Genomic DNA, 13,041 nt, shown 5'->3' with positions numbered 1-13,041 from the left:
AAAACATGGATAGCCCAGACACTGGTAATTGGAAAATGGGTCCTGATAACTTTAATCTATGAGGGCAGAGCCTCTATCTGGTAATTCACCATGGATCTCACAGCTGATTTAGCACAATGCCTGCCTCGTAACAGGAGCTTACTAAATATGTGCTGATTGAATGAAAAAACAGAATAATAAGTCAAAAGGGAGCAGGGCAATACTGTCCTGATGAGAGAAAACAGAGAAACAACAATACCTGGGAAAGCTTTCCAGGAGCCCAAATAATTTATTTTACCATTGGCTCTACATGGGATTTCTGTAGTGGGTTAGCAGGAGTTATAGGTGGTAAGGGTTAGGATGCGGCAAAAAAATATTGGGCATGGAGGGACAATTTCCGTTCCCCTCAATATTCTTGTATATATCCAAGTCCACCAGTCAACAGCATGCTTAGCACTTAAACTCAGGTTCTCAGACTCCCTTCCCCAGCTCGTCTGAGGGAACTTATTGCTGTCATACCAACCTGACTGCTTTCCAGTTATCAGTACTATGCAAGGTAGAAACTTATCCAGAAGCCATCAAGGAAGACTAGCTGTTCCTCTTCTTAACCAGACAGTTATTAAATCTTTTCCTACCTGTTCTTCTGAGGACTCTAGTTGCACTGCCTATCAAAATCCTTGAGATTTGGCTTCCATGGTGGCTCAGTGGGTAAAAAATCTACCTGTCAATGCAGGAGAAACGGGTTCCATTCCTGATCTGGGAAGACCCCACAGGCAGCGGACCAACTAAGCCCGTGCACCACAACTACTGAGCCTGTGCTCTACAGCCAGTACCCCACAGCCACTGAAGCTTGCTCACGCTGGAGCCTGTGCTCCACAAGAGAAGCCGCTGCAATGAGAAGCCAGTACCCCGCAACCACTGAAGCTTGTTCACGCTGGAGCCTGTGCTCCACAACAAGAGAAGCCGCTGCAATGAGAAGCCAGTACTCCACAACCACTGAAGCTTGTTCACACTGGAGCCTGTGCTCCACAACAAGAGAAGCCACTGCAATGAGAAGCCTGCACATCACAACTAGAGAGTAGACCCCACTCTCTGCAACTGCAGAAAGCCCGTGCCGCAAAGAAGATCCATCACAGTAAAAAAAAAAAAAAATTAATTAATTAATTAAATTATGTATGAAAAAAATCCTTGAGATCAACCATAAATGGAAGTTTTCTCTCTGGAAACCCACCCACATCCTGTGATCTGCCAGACAGTCTCTGGCAAGTATTTATTTATTTTTTTCACATAGTGAAAACTTTTATATTTGGAATTAGCCAGCTGGACTCAGTTTAGATGATCCCAATTTTGTTGGCAACATCCAAAGCATCATAGTCAGGAGCCAGTCGAACATATGCCTTCTTCTCTCCATCAGGCCTGATCAGAGTGTTGACCCTAGCCACGTCAATGTCATAGAGCTTCTTCACAGCCTGTTTAATTTGGTGCTTGTTGCCCTTGACATCCACAATGAATACCAGTGTGTTGTTGTCTTCTATTTTCTTCATGGCTGACTCGGTGGTGAGGGGGAATTTGATGATGGCATAGTGGTCAAGTTTGTTTCTCCTGGGGGCGCTCTTCCGAGGATATTTGGGCTGCCTCCTGAGCCGCAGTGTTTTGGGTCGCTGGAAGGTGGGTGACTTCCGGATCTTCTTTTTCTTGTGGCTGTAGACACCTTTCAACACTGCTTTCTTGGCCTTCAAAGCCTTTGCTTTGGCTTCAGCTTTAGGAGGGGCAGGGGCTTCCTTCTTCGCCATCTTCATGAAAAGCTCTGGTGAGTATTTAAGGCCCACAGTTCTATTATCAAAGCAAAACTACAAAAGTACCAAATTTCTTAACTCATGATTTTCATGAATTCATGAAATTCATGAAACTTCACTCAGTGAGGTGAACTTCTTTTCCAAAACTGGAGGAAAACTTGCTCTTCTTTATTTCCTTCTCTTGGGTAAGTGTCTGGCCCTTTGCTAAGAGGGCCCATCTATGGGACAATTGCCCAGGGAAAGGACAACCTCTTGGAGACAAATAGCACTACAGCTGGGGAGCTCACACTTGCAGAAAGAAGGAAGAGCCTGAAGCTGTGCAGAAAGATGCTTCATAAGTGAATATTAGTTTTATAAAAGTAATTTGCCAGTTATCATAGCACGGGCCCCCTAAATATAAGCTGGTACAGATGAAATAACAGTATGCTGATAACATAATTTCATTTCTATAATAAACTACATTATCTATACAAACTATTTATATAACTGGTTTATTATCAAGGTTTAAAACTGTTAACTAAGTCACAGGGTAGCTTAAGTGCTGTAAATTTGACTCACTCTCCCTCCTTCTTACTTATTTTCCATTAGGAAGTCCACAACGTATTTTTTCAAGCAGTAGAGGTGGGCATCTACAAGGCCTGTGTGGAAACGTATTCTTGGGTGCCTGCAAAAAGAATGAGAGAGAAGAGGGTCACATGAGTTCCACTCTATTATTAGGTAGTATGCATTAGGAAGTTTCTGAGGGTCAGAGTCATGCTGCCTACACCTCACTCTGGAGAGACCAAGAAGGTGATTATCGGCTCTGATGCTACCACAGAAAAGGCTGTCTCCTTATGGAAGCCCTATTTCACACTTTACGAGGTCTTTAGGCTTCCAAAGACATGAATCCAAAACTGGTAAGCCACCAAGTCATTGACAAGTCATCTTCTATTTTACTACAAACTCCTACCCACAATTCTTGTAACTAACATTTTCTTGCTTCTACTCCAACTGCCTCACTTCCTGCAGGCCATACTTAAGCCATGCTTTCCTTTAGTATTTGACATATATTACTCCATGTTCATAGAAGATGAAGTAAAATTTTATGAATACTCCTTAGCTCCCTACTCTTAATTATTCACCAGGAGTTTCCTCAGGTTGACTTTCTTCAGGAAATCTTCCCTGAGGACCCAAGTTTGTGTTCCTATAACAGTTGGTGCCCACTTCTACCAGATAACTTAGCACAGAGCAATGTAACAGCCTACTTACTTGTGCTCTTTCCCACTAGACTAAAAGTTATCTGAGGGCAGAGATTTATTTATTTTTTAAATATTTATTTGGCTGCCTTGGGTCTTAGCTGTAGCACACAGAGCTTTTGTTGTGACGCACAAACTCCTGAATTGTGTCCACGCTGGCTGCACTATGCAGGCTCAGCAGCTGTGGTGCACGGGCTTGACTGCTCCCTGGTATGTGGGGTCTTAGTTTTCTGACTAGGGGTTGAACTTGCGTCCCCTGCATTGCAAGGTGGATTCTTAACCACTGAACTACCAGGAAAGTTCCAAGATTTATTTTTATAGTCTTAGTACTGAGCATTGGATCTCACACAGAATGAATGTTTCATAGTGGCTGAACAGACAAACATACAAATAAATTAGGTCAAATTAAGGCATTTGCCTAGTTGCTATTTATTGGCTTCCCTGGTGGTTCAGTGGTAAAGAATCTGTCTGCCAATGCAAGAGACGTGGGTTTGATCCCTGGGTCAGGAAGATCCCCTGGAGAAGGAATGGCAACCCACTCCAGCAGTCTTGCCTGGAAAGTCCCATGGACAGAGACTGGCAGGCTAGAATCCATGGAGTCGCACAGAGTTGGACACAATTCAGAGACTTAACATGCACTAGTTCCTACTTAGTCTACTAACTTTGGTTTCAGCCTGAAGAAATGCCATGTTTCAGGTTCAAAGTCATTTTATTTAATAAAATAAAAGATAGCTGAAGGAGAGGAGAGGAAGAGTAGGGTGGAAGAATGGCAGTTCCAATTGTAGCTGCCTGGTTATTATCTTCTACTCTGTTACTCTCCTTTGACTGCTTATAGTCTGAGTGAAAATTATTCTCATAGGATCCAGATACCTTAGAAGTAATTTCCCAGGTGGCACAGTGGTAAAGAATCTGCCTGCAACGCAGGAGACATAGGGCACACAGATTTGATCCCTGGGTGGGGAAGATCCCCTGAAAGAGGACATGGCAACTCACTCCAGTATTCTGGCCAAGAAAATCCCATGGACAGGAATCTGGTGGGCTACAGTCCACAGGGTCCATGAGGTCACAAAGAGTCATACACAACTGAGCAACAACACATACACACCACCCTGGGCTTCCACTCTTTTGGGAAGAAGGGGGGAAAAATGTTTCCAAAAGAGCAAGAGAAAAGTCGGATTTCAGATCTCACATCTATAACACACACACACCCCAAAAGTCAATTACTGTATACAATGAGGATGAAGAAGAAAGTTACATCCCAATTCTCACTTCCTGAAATTCTTGAGTTCCAAGAAATTCTTCAGGAAACAGAATTTTGCAAATACGGTTACTCACCTTGTGGTGCCCAGGTTTGATCTGAAGTTCACATTATGATAATTCTCCCCTTGATCTAAGCAATTTAGAAAGCTGAACTCTCTTGTTCAGTTCCTTGGTTTGTGAATTCCTTGACTCATTCAACATATTCTACTTAAATTATTCCCTCCTTGCAACTACCTTATGAAATAGATATATATCTCATATTTATAGCTGAAGTCAACTTGTATCATACACCTAGGGAAAGAATAACTTAAAGTTTGAGTAATCATCTTCTGAATTGTTACCAATCCCTAGCTCAAATGGCAATAACATTCATAAAGCATTTTACAGTTTATAAATTTTTTTCAGCTTTTTACTCTCAGTATATAAAGTAGGTAAAACAAAAAATTCTTCCATTAAAAAATATTTCCAAAAATTTAGTTGGGACACTCAATGCGAGAGATTTAGCTACAAACTTGAAATACAATAAAGGAACAGAGATGGGCAATTCAGAGATTTTTTTCTTTCACATGAAATTTGTATTGAATGCAAATTCTGGGACCAGGATTTAATGCCATTTAAGTTGCCCAAAAGGTTGTTTTCTTATTTTATTTTTCCCCATTTAATTGTTTTTAAATGGCATTAGAAATAAGAACTGATACTTTAAAATAAAACAAATAAACAAAACCAAAAAACCTCAAAGAGGCACCAGTAAATCTGGGTAACTGGTTGATTGCTCTGGGCCAGGAGGATGTTTTTGATTTGTACAAAATAAAGAAATCAGTAATAGAAATGATAAGACATGTAGAAATAGTTATAACTTACCTAGGACAATATAAGCCATCAGGATTATTTTTATAGACCTATTTTGATAAGTATTTACTGTTTAACTGCAAAGATCAATGGCTTTTAAAGTACCTTCAAGAAAGTCTTTAGCTGGTTTGTACAATTTACTATTTTAACCATTTTCAAGTATATAGTCCTGTGGGATTAATTATATTCACTTTGTAGTACAACTGTCACCAACATCCATCTCCAATAGTTTTACATCTTCTGCAACTGAAACTCTGAATCCATTAAACACTAACTCCCCATTCTCTTCTTCCTCCTAGTCCCCTGTAACCACCATTCTATTTTGTCTTTATGATTCTGGCTAGGAACCTCATATAAGAAGAATCATACATTTGTTCTTCTTGTGACTGGTTTATTTCATTAGCATAATGTTAATGTTGAAGCATGTGTCAAAATTTCCTTCCTTTTGAACTCTGAATAATATTTCATTGTATGTGTGTACCACATTTTCTTTACCTATTCACCTGTCTATGGATACTTGAATTGCTTACACCTTTTGGTTATTGTGAATGATGCTGCTATGAACATGAGTGTACAAATATCAATTTAATCTGTTTCATACACACATTTCTTAAATTTTAATTATGGAAATTTTCAAACACACACAAAATAAGAGAAAAGCATAATAAATTCCCATGTGCCCAAAGAGTTTCAATTATCAACATTTTCTAATCTTTAAAAACTTTTTGCTGCAGTATTTACTATGAGTTAAATTGTGTCCCCCCCCAAAGATAACCCACAATACCTGTGAATATGATCTTAATTAGAAGTATGATGTCTGTAGATGATCATGTTAAGGTTAGGTCATTAGAGGAGCCCTAATCCAATAGGACTAGTACCTTAATAAAGGGGAAACTTGAACATAGAGACAGATATGCATAGGGAAGACAATATGAAGAGACAAGGAGAATGCCATCTACAAGCCAAGAATGCCTGTTTCCAGAAGATAGAAGGGTGGAACAGATTCTCCTTCATAAACCTCAGGAGGAACCAATGCTGAAAATATCCTAATTTTGGATTTCTATCCTCAAGAATTGTGAAGACAATAAACTTCTGTTGTTCTAGGCCACCCAGTTTACAGTGATTTGTTAACAGCAAACTAATATAGTTTTTAAAAGCATATTCCAGACACAAAATCATCTTACTGTAAATATTCCAGTATGTGTAGTACGTATTTCCAACTGATAACAGCCTATGAAATACAATCACTATATTACTACACATAATAAAATTATCAACTTCATAACATCTAATATCCAATCCAAATCCAGATTTCTCTTTTTATAGTTAGTCTGTCTAAATCAGAGCCTCACAATGCATTTGGCAATTTCAGTTAAAAAACGTTCCCCCTTTTGATTTCCCGGACAAGCCATATGATTAGAGAGTGAATCATCTGTTTTGTAGAACACTGACTGCTTTGAAATATCTTTTAAAAAAAAATAGATTTATTGATACATGCCACTGAGAAACTAAGCCTGCACATCTTAACTAGAGAGTCTCAAGCAGCCAAATAAATATATTTTTTTAAAAGATGTATAACATGATCCTTGGGGCTCAGACTATAACACACTGATTATCCCAGGACTCTCCTATGGTCAATTCTCTATTAAATTAGCCATCACTTTGTGTAAGCTATTTTTTTTTGGGGGGGGGGGTCATGTCTTAAGGCTTTCGAGATCTCAGTTCCTGACCTGGAATCAAACCTGTGCCCCCTGCTACTGAAGCATGAAGTCTCAACCACTGGACTGCCGAGGAAGTCACAGTAAACAGTTTTTTGGTAATTTTTGTTTTTGAAGGCATAAACCCTGTCTTGATGTTCACTGAACTCAGGGTAAGCAAAGCATGAGTGGGGAAGCTGGAAGAGAACTCGAGGAGGCATAGGAACTGCAGACATGTTTATTCTCTCCAGGATGGCACAGTAGCAAGACATGCTGTATTCTCTCATGGTGCACCCAGCAGGCACAGCCACAAGGGCTTTGCAGGTGGTGCTTATATAGGTCATGATGCACATGTGCAGTGCTACAAATGATCTCAGTTGTTGCATAACCATGCAAAGTCATTATTCACAAAATGTGGGGTGAGAGCAAGAGGACATGGGGGTAAGAGGGCCTGACCACCGCCATATTGACTAATTTGCTCTTTCTCTATATTCTACCCCTCAGGGTCTCTCACCTCACAATCCAGGCGCAGTCCATCTCCTGCGATATTCCCTTGGCTTAGTAACATTGACCCTTGAACCTACATTCTGCAATAGCAGTAGATGCTACAACAGCAAATAGTTACATCCCCAATACACAGCAAAATCCAACCCCAGGTATCACCTGGAACTCATGTTGCAGTCCTTGCCCTCATGTGGCTAGAAGAGCCACCCACCACGTGTGGAGTGCCTTTATCTTCCATGGCCAAGTCTAGTCCACTGTCTGTCCTTGTGAAATTGCAGGGTCCTCAAATTGCGGGGTTTTTATTAAGGACCCACAAAGCACCACACAGGCACCAGGCCCACCCTTCAAAGAGCAGATTTTTGCGGTGTTCACAGCCCATCCACATGATTCTGTATGCTTTATAACCTCTGGTGCACACTGTTCTAAATCTCCAAGAGCATCAGAGGTTAGCAGCAATCATAGGACACAGCCTTTACAGTATACCTCCACACAGGGAGTCATCCAATTTCCAAAGGCAATCACACAGCCTTTACAGTATTTCAAAGTGGAAAAGGGCATCCGAAGGAACATCCTTGGATGCCATGTAATCTTCTAGCTGAACCACCTGTATCTCTTGCTGTCGGTGTTTCCAAAACTTGGTAAACTGCTGTTCTGGTCTCAGTTGCCTCCATAGCTCTAGGAGCAAAGCACTGGGCTGTTTATCAATTTTATTTCTGTCAACTCCCTCTGCCAGCAAATCAGCCCACGTTTGCATCTGCATAACCCAGATGGGGCCTTTACCAGCTGGCCACCCACTTCAGGGTGTTAACACTTCTAATTCCCTTTGCCTGCCACCATTCCACTACTTCTCCCAAGCTTGCCACCATTGAGGTGGCAATTAAGGAACCAAAAGGGTGGACAGGATATTGTTCAAAATGGCAACTTGCATGCCGCCTATAAAATGCTTGTAAACTTTTGGAGGCTCCTCCGCCTGCCAGACCAGTATAGAGGCTGATAGGGTGGATGTCCAGCTGATTCCAAGCATGGTGATGTTTTCCCAATCATCACCCACCACCTTGAAGTCCAGGTCCTCACTGTATTTTCTGAGCTTCACTTGCCATCCTGTGAAGCTGTTTGCAGATTCAGGGGTTTCCTCAGGGCTCCACGGAGGTGGGTTCAGCAGGACCTGATCCAGCTCTAAACTTGTCACTGTGGTTTCACTTTCCCTTTTTCCTTTCTTCTTTCTCTCCAATGGGGTTGCTCCTTGCTCACCTTCCTGGGCTTCACCCTGGCTGCAGAGTTGGTGCCATTCCTCTTCTCTTTGGCCTCCTTAGTGCCCAAGGCCTCCTGGGGCTTCATCTTCTTGGCCCCATCCTTCTGCTGCACGACCGGCCTCACTAACAAGTGGGGACCTGGACCTGTAGTCTGAAAAAGATACAATTCTGTCTCACTGTCAGAGACACTGGGTTCTTTAAGGCCACGAAGTTCTTGCTCTAATTCCAATATACATAGCTCTAGTTCTTCCAAGCATCTCTGCACATCCTTCAGGGCAGTCAGGAAATCCACCCCATGGTGCCAGTGGTAGTCCGTGCCACCTTGTCCAGCAAAGGGGAACTTATCACCTGCCAACACCTTCTCAATGCTATACGGTGATCTGTCCACTGCCTCCCAATCTTCCACCAGGGCCCATGCTGACAGGACCATGGCCACTGGCTTCCTCCATCCATTGGAGCCTCAGGCTCCTCTACCTGCTGGGTATCCTGCCAACTATGCCAATTGTCTCACTGTTCACTGAACCCAAGGTAGGCAAGGCACCAGCGAGGAAGCTAGAGGAAACTTCAAGGAGATGTAGGAACAGCAGACATGTTTATTCTCTCCGGGCTGGCGCAGCAGCAGACATGCTATATTCTCTTGTAGCTGACCCAGTAGACACAGCCACAAGGGCTTGATAGGTGCACGCAGTGCTATAAAAGATCTCAGATGTTAGTAACCATGCGAAGTCATTATTTACAAAACATGGGGTGAGAGCAAGAGAACGTGGGGTGTGAGCGCCTGACCACTGCTATCTTAGCTAATTTGCTCTTTCCCTACACCCCCAAGGACAAAGACCAGGAGAGGAAAGTAACAAAATTTTGGAAGCTGTAAAGAATAGTGGTAACAGACTTAGCATACCTAAGAAAGCTGAATCCTAAACCAGCCATAAGGAAAGCTGAGTAGCTATCTGATTTGTACTGCAGAAGCCCTGAAAAGATCAGAAATTGGCAGCATAGCTTTTACCCACTAGAAAGTTTAGAGGAGTACTTTAGCAGTTTCAGCTGGTTAGTAGCAGTGGGGATCCTAATGTAGACAAACAGCACGCATTTCAAGACTTTCCACACCATCAGCAAAATAATCAAGAATGTGAACCCATTTCTCATCATCTGTAGTCCCAGAAATAGAGACATGGTCATGATCCTTGAGGTTTTGACTTAAGTACCTGTCTTTTTCCAAGATGAACATGTGAATATGCTATTCCATTTTTAAAAGACATCATCTAGAAGCTTGTTTTAATATTTTCATTACCCTTCCAGTAAAAAACCTCGACTAGTATTCAAAAGAAAACAACTAACATTGGAGAAAAGCCACATGATTTTCTTGTTAAATATTTGGCACAAACACATTTACTTACAAATTATTAAAAACACATGTCTTTCAGAAATAAAACAGGAATTTAAGAGCTGGGGACGGGCCATTAAAGCACAACTAAGCCAAGTTCAGTTGGGGAAACTGAGGCTTAGAGAAGCAAGGTCATACAGCTTTTCTCTCTCAAGGTTAAATTCCAGATTCTCTGGACTTGAATTTCTAGTACCACGCTCTTTCTATCAGTAACATTCAACATTCTTTTCCACTACCTATACTGCCTCTCCAAGCCAGTAATACATCAACTTGATAGATGGGAAAGGTGCTTGATGGATGCTGTGCCTTCTCCAAATCCACTGAGGCAGGAAGAATTTGGGCCCACTGGGATAAAGTTATCAGTACTACTTGATGACAGAGGGAGAATGTCTCTGTACCTGACCACAGGCTGAGCAGAACTCCTACTTCAAGTGTCTTACACTATCTAATTTTCCAGGACCAAATATGCCCAAGGCCCAACAGAAGAGAACATTATTTGCAGTCAAGCAAATACTTCATCCTCTACTGGACAGTGAGAAAACAGATGGAATGTATATTCCATCCTCACTGTCCTTTTCTCCTACAACCAGTACATATAAAAGTAAGAAAACTTGAAAACAAGAGGCTTCTGGCTCTCTATATACACAAACAATTTTCCAATACAACTTTAGTGTTTTCCCCATAGGAACTAACTCCCACCTTTAGAAATTCAGTTTGAAAAGAAAGATAGGAAATACTGTATTCTGGTATTCAAAAAGTGCTTGAAAATCTGCCCCAGCATTTACTCAAGGCCCTGAGATCAAGATATGAAGGAAAAATATACCTCCATCTGCTCTTCATTTTCACCTTACCTCTTGACTATGTCCTTCTTCTTTGTTCCTATCATGCTTAAACCTTGCTCTCTTTGGCAGGGACCTCTGAGACTAAGATACTTACTAAAAATTCACCATATAGAACAACAAACTAGTTCCCAAGGAGGTTAAAGAGAAAGCAGGAGACAATCTCCAGCTTTTAGCTGTGACTACAGAAACATAGGACTCTGGCTTCTAAGAATTTTATGAATAAACCTGCCAATCTAATGTAGCATAAACAACAGTGCTTGATGGATGCATAAGTGAGTCAGGTCCCTTGTTTCACACAATGATAGATGACCACAAGTATTCCCTTCTGCATTCCAGAGGACACAATCCCTTTGCTCTTTGGAGTCTTGTGAATTTAGGAATGCAACACTGGATTTCTTTTCAGGTCTTATACCTTAAACCTATCCTGCACACTGCTGTCAGATTACCTTTCCAGAGTCCAGAACTGAAAGCATTCTCTCTCTGCTCAAAATGTTTTTAATAATTCCCCAATATTCAAGGCCCTCTATTTTGGTGCCAACTTAATTTCTCAGTCTCAACTCCTAGTGCTCCCCAACAGAGAGCTTCCATTTGGGCCAAACCATTTCTAAACAAGTCTTGCCCACCCTGCTTACCACACCTTTGCTCAGAATATTCTCCCCACATAGGATTCAGCTTCCCATGCCCTTTTCTGTATCAGACCCAAATCCATTCTTCAAGCTGAAATTAATCTATTATGCTTTCTTGATCACCTCAGCCCCTAGAGTTTGATACCTCCCTTGAATTCTTAGAACGCTGTTGGCCATAATTGTTCAGAATCTGATGTTGTTTGCTACTGTTTGTTAGGTTTTTATATGCATAATCTTCTCTTCTACCAAGGCTAGTGTGAACTCTTTGAGATAGTCTCCTGCCTCCTTAAATACCAAAACAGTGGTTTAACAAGAGGAGGAAACTCAATAAACATTTGCCACATGAATATAGTATTCCTGAAAAATATAAAGCATGAACTAAATGGAAAAGGCCTGTCTCTAACTCTGTCTCTAACTAGATAAATGATATGGAACAAATCCTTCTTCCCTTGGCTTCCACTATCATTATCTGAAATAAATGGGCCAGATGACCTTCTAGCTGTTATAGCATGATTCTAAAATATCTATAAATAAGATCATATTTTCAATACATTAAGAGATATCCTTTAATTGCATTTTATGTTCTTGGCTCTTCTAAAATATAAAGAAATCCTCCTCTGTTTCTTAAAATTTTCCTTTGATAAATTGTTTAGGAAAAAATAATCTGTAAGAACCCTCTTACTTCTTTCTTCAACAGAAAGAATTCCACATCCAGTCAGACATATCCTGACTGCTGTCATAAACAAGCTATGTTAAAATGGCCCCATCATAGATACTCTTTATAGAGAGGGAGAGGAAAAAAAATATAATGGGGCTGGTAAACTACAGCCTGTCAGATGGAAGACCCTGGTTCCTATTTCCGTAGATAAAGTTTTACTGGAACACAGCCATGCTCATCTGGTACATATCTATGGATGCTTCTATGCTATAACAGCAGAGCTGAATAAATGCAACAGACACTAGATGGTCTGCAAAATCTAAGATATTTACTATTTGCCTCTTATAGAAAAAGTTTGCAAATCCTTGTTCTATACCTCAACATTCATCACAGAGTGCCAAGCCCTAGATTATAGACTTTGAACCATAGCTGGTCACTAAGTGATTTCCCACTTATTCATTCAACAAATATTTACTGGGATTTCTTATTTCTAACTAATCCTTGTTCATTTTCTCATTTGTAAAATGGCATATAATAGAATCTACTTCATAGAGCTATTGTTAAAAAAAAAAAGGCCTTTAACTCAATGTCAGGCACAAAATTTGAAAAACTAGAGCTGCTGTCATTATCGTCTTCATTGTCATCATCACCAGTACCACCACCACCACCATTATCCTTTCCTGATGTTGTAGGAAAAGCAGGCTCTCTCTGATGGCCATGATCTCCTAAGAAAGGAGAGAACTCTAGCATTTCTGAGGCTTTACTTGGTACTTAGGAAAGAGCTATATGTTGATAGCACTCAGACTGCAACCACAAGAATAAAAGAAATGTTCCTCTGATATGAAATGGCAGTTGATCATTTAGACTTCTGATACCAGAAATAACAAAAACTCAGTATCTTTTCCAGAATTAATGAGGAAGACAAAAATGATTTGAATTTATGAATACCTCTCTTGAGAAC

The 13,041-nt window shown here is 40.8% G+C and overlaps 1 protein-coding gene and 1 pseudogene across 1 annotated transcript in view; both read right to left on the bottom strand.

Moving 5' to 3' along the window:
• EIF2B3 (eukaryotic translation initiation factor 2B subunit gamma) overlaps positions 1-13,041 on the bottom strand; it is a 108,915-nt gene that overhangs the window by 40,793 nt on the left and 55,081 nt on the right. The window contains exon 6 of the mRNA XM_065914239.1: positions 2,350-2,439. Coding sequence (XP_065770311.1) covers positions 2,350-2,439 — 90 coding nt within the window. The remainder of the gene's footprint in view (positions 1-2,349; positions 2,440-13,041) is intronic.
• On the bottom strand, positions 87-2,332 carry LOC136152813 (large ribosomal subunit protein uL23 pseudogene; annotated as a pseudogene).

Source organism: Muntiacus reevesi, chromosome 1 (genome assembly GCF_963930625.1).
Source record: "Muntiacus reevesi chromosome 1, mMunRee1.1, whole genome shotgun sequence".
NCBI lineage: Eukaryota > Metazoa > Chordata > Mammalia > Artiodactyla > Cervidae > Muntiacus > Muntiacus reevesi.
Note: the sequence above shows the minus strand (reverse complement) of the source record. Positions and strands in the feature narration are given on the sequence as shown.